Here is a 24,729-nt window from a genome sequence, read left to right on the forward strand (position 1 = left end):
AGATTAAATGAATCACTCGGAATTGATATAACTATTCGGATTTAGGAATTCATTAACCATTGTAAGTTATTCTGAATTCTTTCACTTTGTATTTTAGGGAAATAAATTTATATTTTAAATTTTACAAAAATTAGTTGGTTATCGCTCTTTCTTGTCACGTAGTTAAAGTATTAGGTCGTAACAATACCTATACCGTGTTTATATTTTGTCCACAATTGTAATTTTCCTTTAGAATGATTAAACTGTATTGCGATATATGTCAGGTGGGGATGTATTGAGCCATAGATGAAGTAGGTGTGTATTTCGACACAGAACCTTGAAGAGAAAAACGTGATTTAAAAAATCTCTAATCTTATTCCTATTTTAATTTCAGTCTTCAGAAGTATTTACTGTTGTGTTTATATTTAATTTGAAAGGAATCATTTATTTAAATTATTTATTGGAATTACAATGTGCTTAATGACTACTTGGACTAAAAACATATTTTGAGATTATTGTGAATTCATTCAAATACTTTCTGGATTCTATCATTGTGATACATAAAAATTGCTGGCAAATCATCATATTCAAGGCTATTGGCATATCAGCACAGTCAAGACATGGAATTCATTCAGATCATTATATTCTTTTAGACGTTTGTTTTAAAGTACTTCTTAAATTTTCATTTTATAACGTGGAGAATAAGATCGTTTTTTTAATTTTTACTAAACTTGTTGGTAACGCTTTTTCTGTTAATTAGTTTAAGATCAGAGATTCGTAACATATTAAACTATCAATCAATACAAATTGAAATAATCGCAACTTGAAAATACAAGTGAGAGGTACTTAGTCATAAATCAGTTTATTTCATAAACTGCATAATATGTCAATGGTATGTCCTGTGTCCGTTGTTTTCCGGCAGGAAGACCTAAATCTATCAAACATGTTTATTGTTGTCTGTCAGAAAATGAATTTCAGCATCTGACAACAATGTTCTCTACCATTCAACTATACCTGCATCATAGGTATATTCGCGTTTGTAAACAGTCAACACACTCCCATGTGTGGGGTCCTGAAAACCTTAGTATACAGTGTTATATTCTTGTGTCCATTCTCGATCAACAGTATACAGTGTTATAGACAGAGTTGAGATGGCAGTGATCCGTAACGGAGAGCGCGTTAGACCACTCGGCCACTCGGGGCCCCAATAGATATGTGTTATTGTTATTTAATTTTAATGCCTCGTATTAGACAAAAGGTATTTTACATTAAGATTTTGCATCTGGGAATGAATATCAATTTTCATACCGATTTGGCTAATTCTGGTACTGTTTTTATCTATCAAATGTCAGTAAGAAATCGCGCAAATAGCTTATTTTTAAAAAAATAGGACTTATCAATAATGTGACCAACCGCCTGCGTCGTCTTTGTGGGATGATGTATCTATATCGGGTTGTTCACTTTTAATAAATGATATGAAAGTAGAATACAAAAGGGTCTAGAATTGAATCGAATTCATTCCATCGAAAATGTCGGCTGTCGTCCAATCAAAGTTTTTAGAGTAATTATCCGAGTCTGGTTGGGTGAAAGTCCGACAAATATTATATTTGGCTAATCCAGTGCGGAATGTGATTATATATATATATATATATATATATATATATATATATATATATATATATATATATATATATATATATATATATATATATATATATATATATATGCTGAATTAAAACGACTTCGAACAAGTAAATTCACGCCCAACACAATGGCGGCTGCCAGCTGCTCCTTTTGACTTTCATGTTACAGTGAGTGTTCTAATCTCGATTTATTTTATGTGTAACCCTACATATTAAATGTACAGGAGAATATTAAAATATTATAATTTAAAAGGGCATCGAATCGTGACCATTGACGATTTCGCTCTTAACAATATGATTGCAGTGAGGCTGCCTCCTTCAATTTCTCAAAGTCCCAGGGAGTGTTACAATATAATTTAGCGTTTAGCAGAATTAGTGATACGCTAATTTACTGTGCGAATTGCATTCACAACAGATTTTAAGAAGTAGGCTAAGTTTAAAATAAAATGATGTTGAAATCTCAAGAAGCGAGAGATGTATATCACTGTCACGTGGAATTCTTGTTTATCAAGCTCCTTAACTGTCATATGATCTGACAGAGTTCTCAGTTATGGAAGAATCTATATTTGATACAGAAATGAGATCCGACGCTTGATACAGATAAAAAAACAAAAAAAACAAACAAACAAAAAAACAAACCCCCCCCCAAAAAAAACCCCAACAACATTACAACAAAGAAAATAAACAAAACACGATCTGCATCATCTAGTTTTCATTAAACTAATTTAAATTTCTATTTCTGATTGCATCATATGATTTGTCATAGGAGTAGATGATATTTTTTTAAAATGGTAAACTACGGGTGACATAACACCTTAGCATCCAATATGGCTCTTCTCCAACTACAAAATGTTGGAGTACGTCTACACAGACCATTCTTTTTCAACATGTATCTGATAAGCGACCTTTCTCTGTTTGTTTATAGAAATTGGTTTAATTATTCTTTCGCAAAAACATATTAGGTAATTTTATCTATACTTCGAGACGTTAATGTGAAATTTCATTAACTTACAGTCGCAGTGGTTACTCGCAATGTTCGGCTGAACGATCATCAAAATAGGATATAACATTTTAAGTCATTTTTTCCGAGCACTGAGGTATGGAATTATTATTATCATGTCTGATTTTACGGGTAAGTTGCGCAAAGATGTAATTTGAAAAAGATAAAAAGACAAAGCAAAACAAAACAAAGAAAACCGGGATGTAATGCAACAGGCCAACAAACTAAACACCCACCGTAGCATAGAAATGAGATGACACCGCATTTGCAAAAGGAAAGTAGAGAACACCACCTAAACAAGCTGTACAATAATGGTAATATATATATATATATATATATATATATATATATATATATATATATATATATATATATATATATATACGAGTCTACTATAAGTTGTTCCTGCCGATTGCTGTTGTTCGTCTGTCTATTGGAGTTAAAAACGAAAGTTGTTCGGACCCTACCCTACTACCAGTACTAAATAACATGTCTACTGAAATCTAATTTGAATTTGGACTTTCAGTATTGCCGGCTAGTTGTTTTAGTATGTCGCACGTAATATTCATATGATTTCACATCTATTATTTTGTTTATCATTTCATTTTGATTATGATGTTGTTGTATTCGAAGTAGTTCTGGACATATATGTAAGAAACTGTGATACCATTATATTGCTATGTACATCAGTCAGGCTGGGTGTACATTAGGAGTTATACTAGAGTGGTGTGGTATGTATGTTATGTAGTGTCTCAGCCTCTATTTCATCCAGCACGACTTGGTATATAATGTCATATTTAGAGTTATTCTTAGAGTGGCGGTGTTAATACCTCCTTTTTGTTACTGTTTATTCGAGCCTAAACATGTAACATGAGCAAGAGATTATGTTTATTATTTGTCTTTCTCTTTGCTGACTTCGTTGTTGAGCAAGAGACTATGTTTAGTATTTATGTCTTAATCTTTGATGACTTCACTGTTGAACAAGAGACTATGTTTATTATTTGTCTTTATCTTAGATGACTTTATATATGAGCAAGAGACTTTATTATTTATGTCTTTCTCTTTCATAACCTCATTTATGAGCAAGACTGTTTTATATTTATGTCTTTCTCTTTCATAACCTCATTTATGAGCAATACTGTTTTATATTTATGTCTTTCTCTTTGATGACTTTGTTTATGTGTAAGAGACTGTCTTTCTCTTTGATGACTTAGTTTATGTGCAAGAGACTGTGTCTTTCTCTTTGATGACTTTGTTTATGTGCAAGAGGCTGTATCTTTCTCTTTGATGACTTCGTTTATGTGCAAGAGACTGTGTCTTTTTCTTTGATGACTTTGTTTATGTGCAAGAGACTGTCTTTCTCTTTGATGACTTTGTTTCTGTTCAAGAGACTGTGTCTTTCTCTTTGATGACTGTTTATGTGCAAGAGACTGTGTCTTTCTCTTTGATGACTTTGTTTATGTGCAAGAGACTGTGTCTTTCTCTTTGATGACTTTGTTTATGTGCAAGAAGCAATGTATATTATTTATATCTTTATAATTGGAAGGAATTTGTCAGATTATAGTAAAACTGGTAAATCTGACATAGCATAAAGTTTGGAAGGTAGTTTACGTAGCTTGCGTTCATACAGTACTACATAAGCCTACTAATGAAACAGTCAGCTGCTAAGTTATATAACCCAGGGTGAGCAATATCAGGTCCACCTAGGTCTCATGCATTTGAATAGGTATAAAACTTGTAAAGATTTCTGCAGTAGATGCTGACTGTCAGTGGCTTTGTGTTGGAGTAATCATTCACCATTACCAGGAAACATTTTACATTTTTTTTGTTGACTTCTAGGATTTCACTTTGTTAATAATGGACAGGCTCTGTTTACAAAGTAAAAACCGCATTTTGTGTATGTCAAATAAACATCACACTCATATTTGTAGTTATGTCCACAGTGGTTCTGTAATTAATCTCATTCCTTTCAGAGTAGAGGTGGAAATTGATGTCCACAGTGGTAATGTAATTAATCCCATTCTTTACAGAGTAGAGGTGGGATTTTATGTCCACAGTGGTTCTGTAATTAATCTCATTCTTTTCAGGGTAGAGGTGGGAATTTATGTCCATAGTGGTTCTGTAATTAATTTCATTCTTTTCAGAGTAGAGGTGGGAATTTATATCCACAGTGGTTCTGTAATTAATTCCATTTTTTACAGAGTAAAGGTGAGAATTTATGTCCACAGTTGTTCTGTAATTAATCCCATTCTTTTCAGAGTAGAGGTGGGAAATTATGTCCAGTGTTTCTGTAATTAATTCCATTCTTTTTAAAACAGAGGTGGGGAATTATGTCCACAGTGGTTCTGTAATATTCTACATTCTTTTCAAAGCAGAGTTGGAGAGTTATATCCATTGTGGTTCTGCAATTTTCCACATTCCTTTCAGAGCATAGGTGGGGAGTTATGTTAAAAGTGGTTCTGTAAGTAGCTTTCCTTTTTAGATTAAGAGGGCAGTTATTTCTACAGTGGTTCTCTAACTATGCCCATTCTTTTTAAAGCGTGGGTGGGGATCATGTTACCCTTCATACTCCTTATATACTTTATGACTGGAAATTCAGACCTTGGAGACTGTTTATAGATGTTCACAGAAGTTGTAGAATTTCTGTGTTGGGTAGGACTGGAGGGTGGGTGATGTTTTGCATAAATTTGAAATACCGTATATCCTGGCTTAAAAGTCAAGTAAAACTACAAGCAACGAAGATCCAGATATACCATAGCTTAATGTGTCTGGAGATCAGGGTCTGTTGTGTTTTATCATACTGACTACTCATTACAAACTGTACAGACCCAGATCTGCTGGCCCATTATGCGATGGCAGGTCTATGTGCAGTTTGCAGTTGGACTTTTCTTATAAGCAAGAATATATGGTAGCTCCAAAAAAAAAATCATGTGACTAACAAGTCTAAGAGTGTTAAAACGTATCAGTTAAGGGTATGGGGGTGGGGTGGGACCAGTGGTGTGTAAATGAAATCCTTTGATAGTTCTTGATGACACAACTTTGAGCCATGGGTCATTACATAGAAACTGTTGATACTTGTTCTACTAACACCTTACTTATAAATGAAACAGTCTTGTCTTATGTCCAGAATGACTTTATACATATTGTCTCATCATATATCAAGAGGTGCTTGATGTATCATACAGCTCAATAACATCACTGAAGTCTCTTATGACAATCCAATTTTCATTTGTTCTAAAACCTAGATATGTTATAATGTATACATGATATCTTAAACACTTTATAAGAGATATCATCAATCTGATTAAAAATCTTCCAAAGTTTATGAGATATATTACATAATTTTAAAAATATCTCATAAATTCAATAATATATCATACTTTATGAGATGAATCTTACTTTGAAAAACTGTATATGGTATGTCTTACAATGCATATCAAATATTCCATAAAATTTACATGTTATTGGATTTATGAGATACCTAGTTTTTGAAATAAATAGTAATTTGGATTGCGATAGTTTCTAGAGTAAAAATAAAGCCTGAGAGTTTTAGGTTTTTGAGTTTGTAGCATTTTAATGTTTTCTTTCAGGTCCTTTACAGATATTGAAGTATTCATATCAGGGATACAGATGTTTGTTAAGTAGAAAGAAATCTTAAAATACTCCAGAGGATGTGACTATGCTTAATTGATGGAAATGGCTGAAAATGGGATTATAGAGGAGTTTGAGTTCTTCTGGCAAAAGGAATCGCCGTTCAGTCAGTGGCATGACTCACCATTTTGGAAGGATGACTGGAATTTTGTCACAGCAGAACAATACATGATGTTAAGTAAAGCAGGTATACATCATTGTATTTGGTGTGATTTTATTTTAGTACATTTCTAATAAAATAACATAAGAAAATTGTAGGGTTGGATTAAAACATATTCTTGTATGATTTTGGTAGTTATATTTGAGACACCAGTGCGTAGTGGTCATCTCCAGGGTCCTCTAACAATATTATGCAGGTTATTTTCTCCTGATTTTCCCAGAATGCATTTGTACACAGTGCATATGTGTACATTTTCCTCTAGTTATAAAAACACTTAAAAACAACTTTTTGTAAACTAAATTTCACAAAAAATGTTCTCTATCTCAGAAGACCAGAGTATGTGTGTGTGATTAGAATTTTTAACATAATTTTTAAAATGTTTCAGACATATCACTAAAATATCTGCAATGTGGCAGTTTATAGTAATGTCTAGCACTGGGGAATCATGCCGCAGACATGTGGCATCGTGTCCCACCCAGTCACATTTTCCTGACACAAGGCTGACCAGTCCTAACACTAACCACTTAATGCTGATCGCCAAGCAAGGCAACTAGTATTAGCATTTTTATAGGTATTTGGTATCACTTGGCTGGGGTTTGAACCCACAACCACCCGCATTTGAGGTGCTAACAACTTAGGCCAACGGAGTGGTCTCAAAAGACCAGAAATGCAAGTCATAAATAAGTAATTATAGAAATTACTTCCTTAGTTTTCACAATTTTAATTGAATTTGAATTGTAATGGACATTACAGTAATTCTGAAGTATGTACCATGCCCTCAGAAAATACATTTACTTTCCATACAAGTGTGATACTATACAAAACATTAATTCAAGGGCAGCAACTCTTTTGGGATACATAAAGAGGTAAAGTAGATACATATCCATATGTACTTTAATGAGCTATTTCACATTGACTGTGCTCTTGACCTTTCATTTGTAGGTATATCTACACAATGTATTTGGAAGAGAGGGGAACCATTCTGTTTGTCAGGAAACATTGAAGCCCTAAGAAATAAGAACAGGTCTTCAATGATTATCAAAGAATATAGATAATTTTATTTTATTAGTAAGGATATTACAACTTTTTCAACATACCATTGGCAGAAAAATACATATAATTGAGAGAAAAGTATAGAATGATTAAAACCTATCCAGGTCCTGTTTTTCATATAACCTGAAATTAAAGTGATCCATTTTTCTCAGATAGTCAGTGTAGAGTATATGGATTTCATGTCAGTTGTAAAAAGTAAATGTTAACCATAGTATAAAACAGCAGTGGGCAATAATTTTCATAGGTGGGCAACTCAAAAGAGGTTGGTAAGTTATCACAGGCCACACATTACTACCTCACAATCTGTTGTATAAAGACCCAGCACAGTGGGCCAGATAGAAAATATTAGCCAGGCCGCATCCAGCCTGAAAACTGAATTTTGCCCACCTCTGGTATAATGTGTCAAACACAAGCTTGTGTCCAAAGACAAAACCTATTCATTTGTTAGCCTTAATTAGCTATGGATATAACATTTGTGGTGTTAGACTTATAGGAAAATTTCCATCCTGTAAAAATTAAACCAGATAAAATACATCCTACCACATTTTCCTCATTTCGTCAGCCATAAATTATGCATTTGTTTGTAATGTTGCTTAACAAGTTCTCAGGTGCATATTCTTGGGTACGTTTGCTTGTTTTGGTCATATTAATCTTAGGAGAGCTGTTTGAACCCCTATTTACTGCATGTTTCAGGCAGTCTGTCAATAACTTCTGTCTGTGAGAAATTAATTTTATCATTTGTAAAACATAGTGCATGATTTATCATATTTGAACTTTACATTTGGAATCAGTTGGTCACATTGATGAAAAGGGAGGCATGTACCTAAAAGAAAACGGAGCAATAAATTAGTTGTAATCTCATGTGTACTCTCTATACTCACTTATAAGATGAGTCCAACTGCAAACTGCACAGACCCAGATCACATAATGCCCCAGCAGATCTGGGTTTGTGTAGCTTGTAAGGAGTAATCAGTAGAACAAACAACATAGACCCTTATCTGTAGACACATTATGCTTTGACAGATCAGGATCTATACTGTTTGCAGTTTACATGAATTTTAAGCAAGTACATACAGTAATTAAGTTTTAGAACTTTTTCTGGATTTTTTAAAATCCACCTCAGGTAAAACAGTGCATTTGGTTGAAACTGCCTTTTTCTGCTCATAATTAATAGCAGTTAAAATTGAGATTTAAAGAACACCAAAATATAGGACACTTATATTCTAAATGACATTAAAAATGAACAGATGAGTAACACAAGTATGGGATTCCAAGGATTACCTTCCATCTCCTTATCAGTTGGTGAACTTGCACATATCTTGCATAGACATTTGGCAGACATTCCCCATTTAGTAAGAAAATATAGATACAGCTGATTTATGTTAACTTATTCAAAGATGTGTATATTGTCCATAATTTGTTTTTGTATTTTTTTTTTAAATCAAATATTTTACATGGATAAGAAACCTACATACTGGTATTTCCATTTGTTAACATTCCTTTGAAATGTGCAATAAGATTGGGATATATGCTACATGTAGACAGGGATACACATAAGAAGCAAGCTGCCTTGTCTCATTCATAGTGAGTGTTAAAGGAAGAGATTGTATTTAAATTTTTGTACATTTTGTAAACTCTAGCAGGTTGCCAAAAAAATAATGAATTTGTAAAAATGTTTTCAAAAACAGGTAATGCAAAACACAATTCACTTTGGCAGGGAGCCTTGAAGAGGAATGTTTGTGGATATGGATTGATTGATGTCAACAGTTATAAATAGCACACGATAGGCTATAGGTCTAACACCACTAATTATTTGGGAGAGAGGGAACCAGTCTCTTTTTGAGGGAATATTGAACCCAGGAGTCATCATTTATTGGCAAATACTGGAGATTATATTTTTATTAAATGGTTGAGTGAAATACATATATCAAAGATTGATGAAAAGGCTGCATAGAGATCCTTGATGCCTAAGTGGGAGATACTTTCCACTGATAAATGAACTACAAAGTGGCTTTGTTTATTGATATATTAAAACCATTTTATAATAAAATCAGTGTATATATTTGGATCATAATTTGATATTTTCATTTTAAGTTATCAAACAGAGGGTGTCTTCCATTCTCTTTTACCCAGTTGTGCCTTGCAGTCAACATGTGAGTTACTTACACCTGACTTGAATAATCTTTAACAGAAATACATAATTTTGTAACTTTACAATTAACCAGTCCTATAAATAGAATTTTGGCTACGTGGTAATAATATATTTTATCTTCCCAATTAGTTTTGTTTCGGGATTATGATATAGCAGAACAAATTCTGAGGGTGGAAGATCCTCAACAACAGAAGAAATTGGGTCGGCAGGTGAAACACTTCAGTGAAGAGAGATGGAATCTACATTGTATACATGTTGTAAAGGCTGCAAACAGGGAAAAGGTAAAAACCATACAAAAAAGTCTTGCTACATTATATGTATGAAATGATGACAGAGCATGAGTCAGTCTGGAGATATTTTATTCAGTTATGTGATTGTAGCTGGCTTATACAGTTCTGTATTCTAATAAATCCATTTGTTTACCACCTTTTTTATTACAGAAAATGTTTACTACTTAACCATTTTTACTACATAGCTCTTTTTATTACATACCTTTTTTCACTTCAAAACCCTTTTTACTACATAACACTTCTCATACATAAATTGTTTTACTACATAACCCTGTTTACTACATAACTCTTTTACTTCATAACCCTTTTTACTACATAACTCTGTTTACTACCCATATTTTTACTTCATAACTATTTTTACTACATAACCTTTTTACTACATAACCCTTTTTACTACATAACTCTTTTTACTACATAACCCTTTTTACTGAATAACCCTTTTTACTACATAACTCTATGTTGTACATTACTGTTATTATTACATAAAGCTTTTTTTAATTCCATAACCATTTTTACAGCATAACCATTTTACTACATGACCCTTTTTACTACATAACTCTTTTTATTACATAACCCTTTTTAATATTTGGTTCTTTTTATTACATTACACTGTTTACTATGTAACCCTGTGTACTACATAAATCTCTTTGCTATATAACCCATTTTACTACATAACCCTGTTTAATACATAACTCTTTTACCATATAACCCTTTTTACTGCATGACCTGTTTTACTGCATCACCCTGTTTACTGCATTACTCTTATTACTACATAACCCTGCATGCTACATAACTCTTGTACACATGAGTAGTACTATGAATGATTAGTATATATATGATTACAAAATTTCACATTGGGGATCTGTTTCTTGTAAGTAAGCATAGAATTGTTAGATTATACACACACCATATTAAATACAGAAGTGACATTTGCATACTGAGCACATTCTCAGAAACTGACATAAACCTTTGCTATGAAGTAATCATTGCATCATGATGTCATTAATGACTACCAGGTATAGGTGATCTTTATCAACTCTAGGGCATAACAATGAAGACTGGTTTTCTGTCTCTTATTAAATATCAAAACTTATGCAGTTTTGGCAGAAAATGATAAAGTCAGCATAAAGTATTTATAACCTCGGAAACTCACTAGCAATTTACAACATGCTGTAAATCATCTACTCAGGCTTTCAGCTGTGGAAAGCTGATGTGATCTCATTAGTTGTGTCATATTTTCAAAACAATTCACTCACCAGCATGCAATTTTCTTTGTGTATTTTATAAGGGCTGTTTAGTTAAATATGCATTGTGCCCAGGGAGGGCAGATTCTTTTAAATATATGCCAGGGTACTCTGATTACTCAAAGAGTTGATATGAAAATGATGCAGAGTTGCGAGTTGCATTTATGACTGACTACTCTACATTGAAAGATTTCCTTGTGTTCAAAGTGTATATCACTAGAACAGCCTGAAGAGTTTATGGAAATTTGAAGAATGTTTCTTAAGTAAGCTACTATAATGATGGTAAGTATTGTGATGTGAAATTATAGGAATTTTCTCATATACTATAAGACTTGGATACTTTAGAATTTATTTCTCTACTGATTTCTTAACATATTTTGTATGTTATCGATCATAATGTTTTTTGTTTTTTTTAAAAAAGATTGTGAATGTCAAGGGACTTTTATTATGAATTAAATTATTAGATGGAAATGTTGTAAATGAAAATAATTTGTTTGAAAATGAAATCATGTAATTTTCCAGCTTTCTTATCATTTCTATCTAGTTCAGATAAGTATAATTTTATTGGGTGATGAGAAGTACTGGACATAAGCACAATTTTGTTTGAACAGGAACTTCTTCCTTTTTTGCTCTAATTTGCTATTGTCAATTTATGCATTATTGTATTAAAATGATCAAAAGTCACATTTAAGTGCATATTATGCCCTGAAATTGTTTACAATTATTGTTAAAGCACACAAGAAGAATGCATGTATACATAAATTGTAGTTCTGTTTTGATGTTACAAACTGCTAACTTGTAGTTTTCTGCATCACATGACATGATTTTAACCAGTGTAAATGCTTTTAAATAGAAACTTGATAATCAGTCTAAATGTGTTGTATCAAAGATCTGGTAACGAATCTAAATGCTTCTTAATAAAGACTTGGTGCCCAGTTTAAATGCTTTTAACAAAGACTTGGTAACCAGTCTAAATGCATTTTAACAAAGTCTTGGTAACCATTGTAAATGCTTTTAACAAAGACTTGGTAACCATTTTGTAAATATATTGAAGCCACAGCTGGATGAACATAAGGCATAGTCAGAAGATTGAACCATACATTGATAACATTGGATACAAGTTTTGTTTCCACAATATCTTTTCAAGCGTTAAGCTTCACACTCTCATAATAAAGGTTATGTATAATGTTATCACCAGTCAAGTAATATCCTCCAGTTTTCATGCCATTTGTCTGGAGAATGATAAATAATCTTAATTAGGTTGAACAATATAAAGAGTACACTGGTCCCTCACTTTAAAATGATTCAGTATAATACAGTCTCCCATACAACATGGATTAGTTATGTATTTCTGTAAGATAAAGTCTCCCATATAACATAGTATAGAATTGTATTTCTGTAAGAATGTCTCACATATAACACAGTATGGTTCTTTATTTCCATAAGATACAGTCTCCCATATAACACAGTATAGTTATTTATTATAATAGCTTATTTCATTCATATATTTTCACATGTGAAAATTATGTCCTTGTATTTTCACATATGAAATATAAGATATCCCATCATGCCATGTGATGCTTGATTGTGTCTACCTACAAAAGTTGTAACTGCAATGACAAAAACAGGTACATTGTGAGCTAGAACAAATAAATAGAAACTGCCTTACATTTCAGACATGGAAATTAATTTTTGATAAAGAAATCTGACCAGATGATGTTTGCATTTCTCAAAAGTTGTTTTCCCTTGTTTCTTTGACATCAATGACCAACCTGCTGTGATGCATTGCTAAATTAGACTCGCATTGTTTACAGATGGGGTCAAATAATTTACAGAATGACAACAATGTCATTTACTCTGACAGATTAGGTCAGCTAACTCCTACTGCTTTTTTAAGTCTAGTATATTTTTATAATCAGGCTATGAAAGTGAGTATATTGACAAAAAGGGGGTGGGGTAAGCATGTTGTGCCAGAGACTTGTTTAATCTCCTAAACTTTGATTCTGGAGCAAGTTTGATATAAAATATCATGTTTTTGGTACCACACAATGAAATATATCCATTATTAATGTAGGAGAAGAAATTATTCCCTATGTATTTCTGTAAGATATTGTCTAACATACAACACAGTATAGTCATTTATTTTTGTGTGATACAGTCTCCCATATAACACAATGTAGTTATGTATTTCTTTAAGATACAGTCTCCCATATAAAAGAGTATCATGTATTTCTGTAAGAAACAGTCTCCCATATAAGACAGTATTATATATTTCTTTAAGATAGTCTCCCATATAAAAATGTATAGTTATGTATTTCTGTAAGATACAGTTTCCCATATAACACACTGTAGTTACATATTTCTATGAGATACAGTCTCCCATATAACACAGTATAGTTATTTATTTCTGTAAGATACAGTCTCCCATATAACAGAGTATCATGTATTTTTGTAAGATGCAGTCTCCCATATAACAGAGTATCATGTATTTCTGTAAGATACAATCTCCCATATAACACGGTACAGTTATGTATTTCTGTAAGATACAGGCTCCCATATAACACAGTATAGATATGTATTTCTGTAAGATACGGTCTCCCATATAACAGAGTATCATGTATTTCTGTAAGATACAGTCTCCCATATAACACAGTACAGTTATGTAGTTTTGTAAGTTACATTCTCCCATATAACACAGTACAGTTATGTATTTCTGTAAGATACAGTCTCCCATATAACATAGTATTATGTATTTCTGTAAGATACAGTCTCCCATATAACATGGTGTAGTTATATATTTCTGTAAGAAATAATGACTTAAAAAACAGTACATCTGTTGCACTATATCAATATCTGTATTTGTTGTTGCATATTTAAATAATCTCTAAGTGCATCAGAACAAGGGGATTAAGCCAAACATTAAAAATTTTTTAAATAATTCATCTTTGAGAGAAACCTCTTATCAAGTTGTTTACTTTCATTGTAAGACGTCAAACATAATGTGGCTTGTTTACACCAATTTCACTCTGTTGACATAGTGCTCAGACTGTTTATTAGTTGTCAGCAGCCAGGTCATAAATCATTGATGCGTACACATTCTGAAATTGTTGCCATCAACATTTTTATCACTGTATTTTTTTGTGATATTTTTTGCATTGACTTAGCCATGTAGTTTTAATTTTGAGCTGGCTGCTTGATAAGATAATGAGAAAACTGAATACTACAGAAAGTGATTATCTTATTGAACCATTGGCTGTACACTCTCATGTGATGCAGTTTGAATGCTATAGAACATTGGTATTGGTGATGTGCAGACCTCCAACAGAGGTACCCATCATGCAAGATGAATACCTCATTTTATACCTACAACAGAGTATAATCTCATATCTGTCTTTGTATTGTTCTCTCTATCTAGGACTTCGTATTACAACTAATCTAAAAGTTTTATGTATTGCCAGAAAAGCATTTAAATATTCAGGTTAGTAAATATTATGGTCATCACCCGATGATGCACATATCACCAAATCCTTCCTCAATGATTTCTTGAGTTATTGTCCCTTTTATCTTGTAGCAGTGTAAGACATAATGTCATTAGTACAACTAATCCCCCTGGATCGCCCTGAAACTTGGTAAATGTTATGGTCATCACCAGAAGCTGCACTAACCAATAAATGACTTTGTTCCCACAATGTTTGGGGAGAGTTTTTGGACCTTTTGTCTCGTAGTTTACTGGGTATACTCACTTATAAGTCTAGTCCAACTGTTAACTGCACAGACCTAGATCTGCTGTTGCATAATGCAGAGACAGATCTGGGTATGTTTAGTTTTTTAGGAGTAATCAATAAAACAAACAACATATACCCTGGTCTGCAGGCGCATTATGCTACAGCAGATGAAGATCTTTGTTGCTGGCTGTTTGGCTTGACTTCTAAGTGAGTACATGTGGTAATGCAGTGTATGACACAATCTCATTAGTGCATGAAGTCCCAAAGTTTGAAATGCAATCTTGCATGGATCGTTGTGAAACTTGATATTATGGTCTTCATCCTAAGAATTACATTTGTTAAATTTTGTGCTTCGCAGATTTATATAAGAGTTCAAACTGTCCATTTTGGCTTACTGCTGGATGCAATATTTGACATAATTTTGTGAATGCAGCTACTCTTGCACTTTTTTTTATGGATTGCTGTACAACTTAGTTCACATTATGTTCATCATGAGAAACTATGCATATTGACAAATCATTGTACTTGCAACTTTTTCAGAAGAGTTGTTCCTTTTTTTAACTCTGGAATCAACTCCATCACAAAGTAAAAGTGGAATATTTGGAGAGACAGTGGTATATTTAATGGGTAGAATGGAATATGGGAGAGACAGTGGTATATTTACCAGGTAGAAGTGGAATATGGAAGAGACAGTGGTATATTTAATGGGTAGAAGTGGAATATGGAAGAGACAGTGGTATATTTACCAGGTAGAAGTGGAATATGGGAGAGACAGTGGTATATTTAATGGGTAGAAGTGGAATATGGGAGAGACAGTGGTATATTTACCAGGTAGAAGTGGAATATGGGAGAGACAGTGGTATATTTACCAGGTAGAAGTGGAATATGGAAGAGACAGTGGTATATTTAATGGGTAGAAGTGGAATATGGAAGAGACAGTGGTATATTTACCAGGTAGAAGTGGAATATGGGAGAGACAGTGGTATATTTACCAGGTAGAAGTGGAATATGGGAGAGACAGTGGTATATTTACCAGGTAGAAGTGGAATATGGAAGAGACAGTGGTATATTTAATGGGTAGAAGTGGAATATGGGAGAGACAGTGGTATATTTACCAGGTAGAAGTGGAATATGGGAGAGACAGTGGTATATTTAATGGGTAGAATGGAATATGGGAGAAGCTGTGTCTTATTTACTGGGTAGTTGTTGTAGGGTTTAATGCCATTTTTCAGCACATGATAGGGCTATGCATGGCGGCCAATATTAATGATGGAGGAAGAACCCGGGAAAACCCCGGAAAGAACCACTGATCCATGAGATATTTACTGGGTAGAAGTAGAATATAGGAGAGACTGGTGTAATTACTGGGTACAAGTGGAATACGGGAGAGGCAGTGGTATATTGACATAAGTGAATTACCCGTAATTTCTTTAGTTTTCTGTGCAGAACTGGTTTATGTCAGAATATGTGATGAATGTAATTTTAAATGGAGCATTCCGCAATGCAATGTAACCATGATTATAAACTTCATATTTGCTGCTTAAAATACTTCATATTTTTATGCCTTCTTGGAACTATGTTTTAGTTACAGATCATTGTAACTATTACACATTTCACATTTGACTTATTTTCATTTAGTTATGCTGCCCAGAAGAGAAATCAATAATGATAATATCATATATAATATTTTCTTTTCCAGTTTTCCCAAAATGATCATCTAAGGAATTTGCTATTCTCAACTTACCCTCGAACGCTTGTGGAAGCTAGCCCCTATGACATGATATGGGGAATTGGCTGGAGAATTGAGAATTTTGAAGCTTGGAACAAGAATACATGGCGTGGACTAAACCTTCTAGGCTTTGCTTTAACAGATGTTCGCAATGAGATGATGATCAAGGAGGGTATAATTTCAGATTCTGCTCCTACGCGTCAGGCAGAGGAAGCCATCCAGCCTGCTATAAATGATATGTTTTATCACACACCACATGAAACAGAGGTTTAGCTACCATCATACTTTTAAAGTCTTTTGCCCATGGCTTGTATGTTGTTATTCAGATCATAAAACATCAATATCTTTTTTTAAACCTGAAATTTAGAATAATATAGTGATCTAAATTTGATCTAAAATTGCCCTTCATTTTATTTTAAATAATACATTTGAAAAGGAGGCAGACGCTGCGAGGTGACAGTTTGAGTTTAGCTGCCAGTGAGAAGGTTGTTCTCATTCATTACCTTATTGACTGGTTAGCTTTGTTAAATGTTTGACATAATGATTGACAGGTGAAGCCTGACACTTGATAGGTCATATTTCAGTCTCAGTTGACTTTAGAAGGGGCTGACCCACTTGTAACTCCTTGCAACACAAGACCGCCATTAGATGTCAGGCTTGTTTTCTCTCATCATATTTCACACTGGTAAATAATTGGTCTCCACCGTCCTAATTGATCGAATGTTTTCCTTCACTCAGAAACACTTACAGCTTGAATAATATGGTCAAAAATGTATTATAGTTTTTGAGTTTGCCATTAATAATAATTATAATAAAAGTTCTGATCAGTAATTGACCTTTGACCTTTTTTAACAAGATTTCAAAGTGTTACAGACCCACAGTTGACCTTATTTCAAATTTTAAGGGAAATATATTTTGTAATTAAGTGATACTTCAGCTTTGCATATAAGTTAAATTCAACTGCAGACAACATATACTTTGATCTGCCATTGCATAATGTGCCAGCATATCAGGTCCTGTGTTGTTTGTTTCACTGATTATTCCTAATAAACTGCATTGACCAAGACTTGCCAGCTCATTATGCGAAAGCAGATCTTTGTCTATGCAGTTTGCAGTTGGATCTGACGTATAAGTACAAAACGGTACTAATTGTTTTTATCTAGACAGTAATGACCCTCAGGCATCTGGAAATAGAGTAATTGTATGACAAACTGTGTCTGCAGGCAACTTAATTATTTTAAAATGGGACAATGTAAAGTACAAATTAACTGAACTGTAAGGAGAAAATTGAATTATTGGTTAAAGTCAAGGGAGAAAATCTAATGAAATTTAGTCATTGAGCATTGTGATAATGATATATTTTATCAGCCTCTCCAAGGAACTCTTCAGTGTTCCAGAGTCCATTGATAGCATGAGATGGTCACAGAGACAAAGAAACTTGAGAATATAAAGAAAACCAACACTGCACAGTCACTTTGTTTTGCACACAGTGGCTCCAGGGATCAAATACTGAGGACCAAGAATTGCCAAGCATATGTTTCACCACTGTATAGACCAGGCAATTTGAAGTTTGGCAACTTGTGTATTGCATTGTATTGTATCATCTTTAGACCAGGTACACACTTTACTAACAATACTATAATCTACATATAAATTTAAATGTACTGTATTGGTGAAATCTGAGACAGGTTGTATTTAATATTGTAACTAAAAACAAATGCAGGGAATTTACATTTTTAACTTTGATTCTTATCTGTGAATGAGGTGAGTGGATCATCATCGAAACTTATAATGGTTGAAGAAGAAAGTACTGATAAGTGGTTATGGCTGCAGCAGTATTTTTTTTTAATTTTTAGTTATCTTTGATAATGTTTGCAGGACTAAAGTATGAATAATGTATTGTCTTTGATTTAATATAAAATAAGGAATGCAGCTGATTTCTTAGGAGTAAAATAGTTTTTGGACTTTTACATCCTTCTCATCTTCACCATTTTATATGCACAAGACAATTTTGAAAAAGATTTTGTGGCTAAAACAGTGCAGATAAATTGAATACCAATGAAATTTTCTAACTTTGCAGTATGCAGAAACCATGCATTAATAGTCCTGCTACTACTGCATTACTTACCTCAGCCGAAGCTAAATTTTTATTCACCAGTTAGTAATTGGGCAACCAGAATTGAAAATAACATGAGCCGTATCTGAATCTTAAGTCGTAGCCAACATATGGAGTATGTTTCTATTTTCCATGGACTTTGAGCAACCTTTACCAAAAGTCAAAATTTTCCTTTGTTGTCTTTTTTAAATATTTGTTTGCCAATTTTGTACCTTTTTCTGTTAACAGAGTGTTTTTCTCCTAGTTCATGCATCATTCTAATGTATTGTGCTGCTTTTGCTAACTTTGAAGGGTTTTTGTACCTTGTTCAACAACTGGTGCTTCTTGTTTATTCGTAAGCCCTTCTTAGTAACCAGATTTCTGGGAAGGATTACCTATCCTTCTTTGGTTCCCTGTTGCCTTCTTTTTTGTTACTTTCTTTTATAGAGATTAATATGTTCTTGGGTGTGAGTAAGTGCAGGCATTAGAAACCCCCATGGAATACGCACAACACCTGCCTGGCTGTGAACACATGGACAGATGTTCTTTATGTTATCTATGGACAGATCAAGTGTGGGACTTTGTATTCCTTGTCATCATCATCATCACTAGATAGCGACCTCTGTTCCCAGGAGTGGTTTGAATCCATTCTTGGTTTAGGAAAGTGAACTACTCATGTGGGGCAGAAATAAGGAGTGATCTCCATAATTCAGAGATTACCACAAGGCCAAGCATCCCTGATGCTTAGTCCAATGTCATTAGTCCTGATGAAGAATAGTCCTTTGGCCTCTATGTAAGGAAGAAAAGTGCCTGAGAGCGAGTAACTTCTTACTGGCAGAAATGAGCAGCACCATCCCAACATAAGCATAGTGCCAGTGACTGACAAGTGAGTTGCACCTCCCCATTGACAGGAAAGAGCAGTAATCTCACTCTGAGGCATGCTTGTTTGTCAGATCCTTATTGACAGATCTGTCTTTGACTGGTGACCAAGCAATAGTCAATGATCATCAGTCACTGGCCACCAATCAGCTGTCATCAGGCACTGGTCAGCTATCATTTACTGAGCCCTGAGCACTGATCACCAGTCTCTGGACTATGCTGTTTGACCAGGTGAACACTGGGCTTTGATTGTTGATATTGAAACAGGGATCGGGTTGATACCCCTCACCATCATTATGTTACCATCCATTTCTCTGGGGATAAGGAGTTGGGTTTAGATTTCCCTTCTGGGAAAAGGGACTGGATTGGAATTGTCCCCTTCCTTACATTTTCATTAAACCCTATTGGACTTGAGGATTTCCTCCTTACCTGATAGAGAGTCTACTTCACCTACATCATTGATATCCCTGCTTTAGTTTCAAGGTATGATGGACATCAGATGCCATGGACCTGCTCAGTCATCATTAACCACAACCAACAAAATGGAGGCAGTCTGCCACTCTCCTAAAAGAATGTTGAGAAGGGATCAGCTATCCCATTTGCCCAGGAGGAGATCAAATGGGTTAGTTCCCGTTATCTTCTATGAGAAGTTACACTATTCAACAAACACTAATTTGAAATAGCGGTTTCCAGAGAGAGAAAAAAGCTGGATCATCCAGTCTTATCTCAGGCGCAGCTTCAGGACAATATCCTTTTCATCCTGATGGTATCAAATGAGTTCACAGAAGAGTTGGTTGTGCTTGATCCATCCCTTTGATTCATGTCCCCAGCTCCTTGTCCGTTATGTCCGGTGTTGGAGTAGAAGGAAGTTTGAAGTTTGATAAGGTGGAAAGAAACTTTTTCCTTCAGTTTTGTGTCTGAAGCCTCCTGGGGTATAGGACACTAAGATCTTCTCCAGTCTGGAGATGTATTTTGGTTTCTACTCTAGTTCAGATCTTCAGTTTTTCATGCACTCTGCTATGGTTCAAGAGCTTTTGCTAAGTAACAAAAGAAATGATATGGCCTACCCCAATCTAATCTTAGGCCATTTATCAGCTGTTTGGTTCATTCCATTGCTTGGCCTCAAAAACTCTCCACACTTGGTGCATCCCAAGTGAGGCTACGAGCTTCGACCTGGCATTGTCTATTGGTAAAGACAGTGGAGCTAAAGGCTTCAACCTTAGTGATGATTGCCTTCCAAGTCAGTCCCTTTATAGCTGCATCCTTTTGTCTCTTAAAGACGAATCATTGACTTCAGAGGTATTTCATTGTTTTCTGGAAGCCGTGGCAAAAACGTCAAGGCATGCACTCTTCATGTGAATAGCGCTTTCTGCGGAACTTTTTCTCCACAGGAATAATACCTTAGTGGTGTCTAAGGTCTTGCTGGGCAATGGCAATAATCTTTTGAGGGCTACCAGTCCCTGGGTTCCACTTCAGGCCAGTTGAAACTGGTCTGGAAACGCACACTCTAACCAGGGTCTACCTCAACGGACAAACAAGCATCCCTGTTCAAATCTCCCTCATGCCCATCCTTTGTTAGACAGGTCAGTCGAAGTGACCATGGGAGAAAATCTTCACTCCCCTCGCTTCCTAAAGGAGGGAAGTAGTTTTGCCATATGTAATTACATCCTCTCCTGTGGCAGCATAATCTTCCCAGCACCTCAGTAGAATCTTGACTATCCCTAATTTCAGTGGTTTGGGCAGGCATCACAGATGATGTGTGAGTCTGTTCCACATTAAAAGAAGGATACTAGATTCGCTTCTGGAAACATCATCCCCATTCTCTTTCATCACTCAAAACTTAGAAGCAGCTAATAGGATGGAATATAATCAAATTCAGATTTCTATTCCAGAATCCTTTTTGGGGTCGAAAAGGGGTGGAAAAGATAGACTCCTCATAAATCTTTACATCTTAAACAGTTTTTTCGTGTAGACGGCTTAATGATGGAGAATATTGCTTCTGTCAGGAATGTTGTAAGGTCCTTCAGCTGGGCGGTCTCCATAGTCCATAAATCTGCAGGATATGTACCGTCACATCCACATCTTGACACCTCACAGGAAATTGCTTCAGTGTTTTCTTAGCCAAAGAGTATTTCAATTTTGGGCTGTTCCATTCAGCCTTGTCTCTGTTTCCAGGCCCCTTACCATATTGATAGGGTTAGTATTGGCTCACATGAGGTTTTTAGGGATTCCCATCCTCCAGTATTTCGACGACGGATCGATGAACACTGTTCTAAAAAATAATTACCTAAACAATCGGACACTCTATCGGTTGATGGTGACTCATCTGGGTTTCATCCCCAACCTAAAGAAGTCAGCTGTCGTAACTTCTTAGGACTTCACGTATGCGGGGATTATTTGCTCCAACAAGACATGACAACTTAGATTATATTCCTTATAGCAGGTCATATGGCAAAGACTTAGTTGACAGCTCAGTTTTACCCACCCCCCCGAAACTCTTTAAATTTGGCTGTGTATATATTTCCCCTTGTGGGAGACTTGTTCTCTCACCAGTTCCTGCTCTAAGCCATCTGGAAACAGCACAAGAACTTGTTATCAGCTCGAATTCTGTTAAGATCCAGTTTTCATCATCGACTGTGTTGGAGGTTTAATCAGAATCAGTACCTGAATGAAGTAATGATTCACGGCTCCAAACCCCACTCCTTTCAGCACAGAGACGCATCAGATTCAGGATGGGGTGCTCACCTGGAGCCAGAGTGAGTAGTCCTTCTGTGACTTGGGTCTCGGGGATACGCGATTCTCCAGATATACCTAGAAATCGGGCAGTGGTCTTGGTCCTACATGGGTGTGTCAACCTTATAATGTTTTGTTTTATAGTCACCTCAAACAACCCTTCAGTAGTAGTGTACCTAAGCGATCATGGTTCAGTGACTCACTTGACCAGTTAGTAGATTAGCCCAGGAGATTGCCACAGAGGAGTGACTCAGGAGATCTCTTATGTACAACAACCCATAGATTCTACACCATCATACTTGATTCATTTTTAATCATCAATCTGCCAATACCAATTTTTAATCAAGGTTGTCAACTGCATTGCCCAGGCTATGAGGCAGTCTGCTTCCAAAGTTTATGATGCAGATTGTGGAATATTTGTAGACGGTTCTGTATCCTAGTCATCCCCCTTAACATGAAGTTGCGGACTTTCTTCTCTTATTTTTCATCAGGTATTTTGAGTTTCAGAGACCAGTATATTTGTTATTAATGCATAAATGGCAACTTTCACCTGTTCTTTGAATATTATCAAAAAACCATTACAATCCTTTGAGTAATGTGACCTTCAAGAACCTTACCCTTAAGACAGTCTTTCTCCCTCCTTAGCATCAATGAGGAGTGTCTTTTCAATTGGAAAGGTTGTTTATGATTCATTGGTAACTATGATCCAGTTTGTATTCTTTGCCAACCTGGGTTTCTCACTAAGAATCGACTATCTTCCACAGTCGCAGTTAGTATTATAAATTCCCAGTCTCGTTTCTCTGATGGGGATGATCAGGATAGTCTCTTTTGTCCAGTTAGGGCCATACGGTTTTATTTGGCTTCCTCTAACGGAAAATGTAAGGATCAAAATTGTCTGTTTCTACCTTTCAGGGGTTCCTCATATTTTGTTGGTCACCATTTCTAAGTGGATTATCTTAAATATCGGGAGAGATTACCAGCCTTTCCACAGAGAGGAACCATTGTTTCATTTTAAAGTCCATGAGGTGAGGGCTATTGCTGCATCTCGGTCCTATTTGAGTTACTCCTCTATGGATGACACTATGAGAGCAGTCTTCTGGTGGCCTGACACAACTATTTCACTCATGTACCTTGAGTCTTTACTAACCAGAGCGAAGTTATTTACTTGTTGCTTGTAATCATGAAATGTGCCAGCTTTTATTAGCGAACTTTCCTTCCATAAGGGTGAGATTGTTGTTTTGTTTTTTTAAATAACAGTTTTTGTTTGTGTACCATCTGCTTCCATCATAACTTTTAAATTCTGCTATGCAGTAGTGGCAGGTAAAATATATTTTTTCATGGGAGTAATCTAACTAATACCGGTCTTACGTTGGCTATGACTGTGATCGTGTTCAGACTGTGATCATGTTCATTAAGAATTATTTCGTTTGGACTGTGGACTTAGCATTCAGAAAATGTAAGCAATGCGATAGTAGCAGATAAGTATTGCACAAATAAAAGTAGTTTTACCCCACAGAAAACTGTATTCAACACCGCTCCGGTGGCCTAGTGGTTAGAGCATCCACCTCGGATGCTGGAGGTCGTGGGTTCGATCCCCGATCGAGTCATACCAAAGACATACAAAAATGGTACTAACAGCATCCTCACTAGGCGCTCAGCATTAAGAGGTTAGTGTTAGGACTGGTCGGCCTGGTGTCAGGATAATGTGACTGGGTGGGACATCATGCTACATGTCTGCGGCATGATGCCCCAGTACTAGACATCACTATAAACTCACACTGCAGACATCATAGCGATATGACTGAAAAATTATTAAAGCTACGTTAATAAAAAATCAAAATCCAAAGAAAACTGCATTCAAACAACCAAATTAGCAATAAAGTTTCGATGCTTGTGTCTCAATGAATTTCTTTATAATTGTTATTATTTTGTTATTATGACTTGTTGATTTTATGAGTCATCTATGTATACGCCGGTACATTTCTTTTCTATATATTGATTAAACACAGTAATACAGATATTTACATATATTTCTAAATGTTTCTGGTGATGGAGTCAGTAATTGGTTTAGTTTGATGCTTTATGGCACAACAAAACACTTAGGCTATTGAATTTGAAGGTATACCCCACAATAGCCAACCCAAGTCGATATGATGGTAGGACTCGAAACCACACCATGTCAGAGTATGGCATGTTAACCACTGAACTACTGCAGCTCCTGTCTCAGTTGCCTCTTTCAATGTGCCACCGTGTGCCTTGGGCCCATTCTGCATCTCCATGTCTACAGGAGGACGCATTGGGCCTATTCTACATCTCCAAATCTGCAGGAGGGCACGTTGGGTATAGTCTATATGTGAGTCTACTATAGGTTGCCTTGAACCTATTCAGTATCACAT

The 24,729-nt window shown here is 35.1% G+C and overlaps 1 protein-coding gene across 2 annotated transcripts; it reads left to right on the top strand.

Moving 5' to 3' along the window:
• Positions 1-2,863: 2,863 nt before the first annotated feature.
• On the top strand, positions 2,864-24,235 carry LOC149807266 (protein irg-1-like). 2 transcript variants are annotated; one of them, XM_089964200.1, is made up of 4 exons: positions 2,864-2,936; positions 6,213-6,460; positions 9,768-9,919; positions 16,597-24,235. In XM_089964200.1, exons 2-4 carry the CDS (start codon positions 6,313-6,315, stop codon positions 16,897-16,899), a joined length of 603 nt encoding a protein of 200 aa, XP_089820326.1. In that variant the 5' UTR covers positions 2,864-2,936; positions 6,213-6,312; the 3' UTR covers positions 16,900-24,235. The 2 variants fall into 2 exon arrangements, with proteins under 2 accessions (XP_089820326.1, XP_089820333.1); XM_089964207.1 differs by lacking the exon at positions 2,864-2,936 and adding an exon at positions 3,154-3,169.
• Positions 24,236-24,729: the final 494 nt, after the last annotated feature.

Source organism: Sinohyriopsis cumingii, chromosome 1, assembly GCF_028554795.1.
Source record: "Sinohyriopsis cumingii isolate HCF-2022 chromosome 1, ASM2855479v2, whole genome shotgun sequence".
Lineage (NCBI taxonomy): Eukaryota > Metazoa > Mollusca > Bivalvia > Unionida > Unionidae > Sinohyriopsis > Sinohyriopsis cumingii.

What these genes read in the sequence shown, in the direction of transcription:
- LOC149807266 (XM_089964200.1), top strand. Translation starts at nt 6,313, where the DNA reads ATGGAAATGGCTGAAAATGGGATTATAGAGGAGTTTGAGTTCTTCTGG. An exon ending in CATGATGTTAAGTAAAGCAG is followed by an intron (nt 6,461 to 9,767) that starts GTATACATCATT and finishes CTTCCCAATTAG; the next exon opens with TTTTGTTTCGGGATTATGAT. An exon ending in AGGCTGCAAACAGGGAAAAG is followed by an intron (nt 9,920 to 16,596) that starts GTAAAAACCATA and finishes TTTCTTTTCCAG; the next exon opens with TTTTCCCAAAATGATCATCT.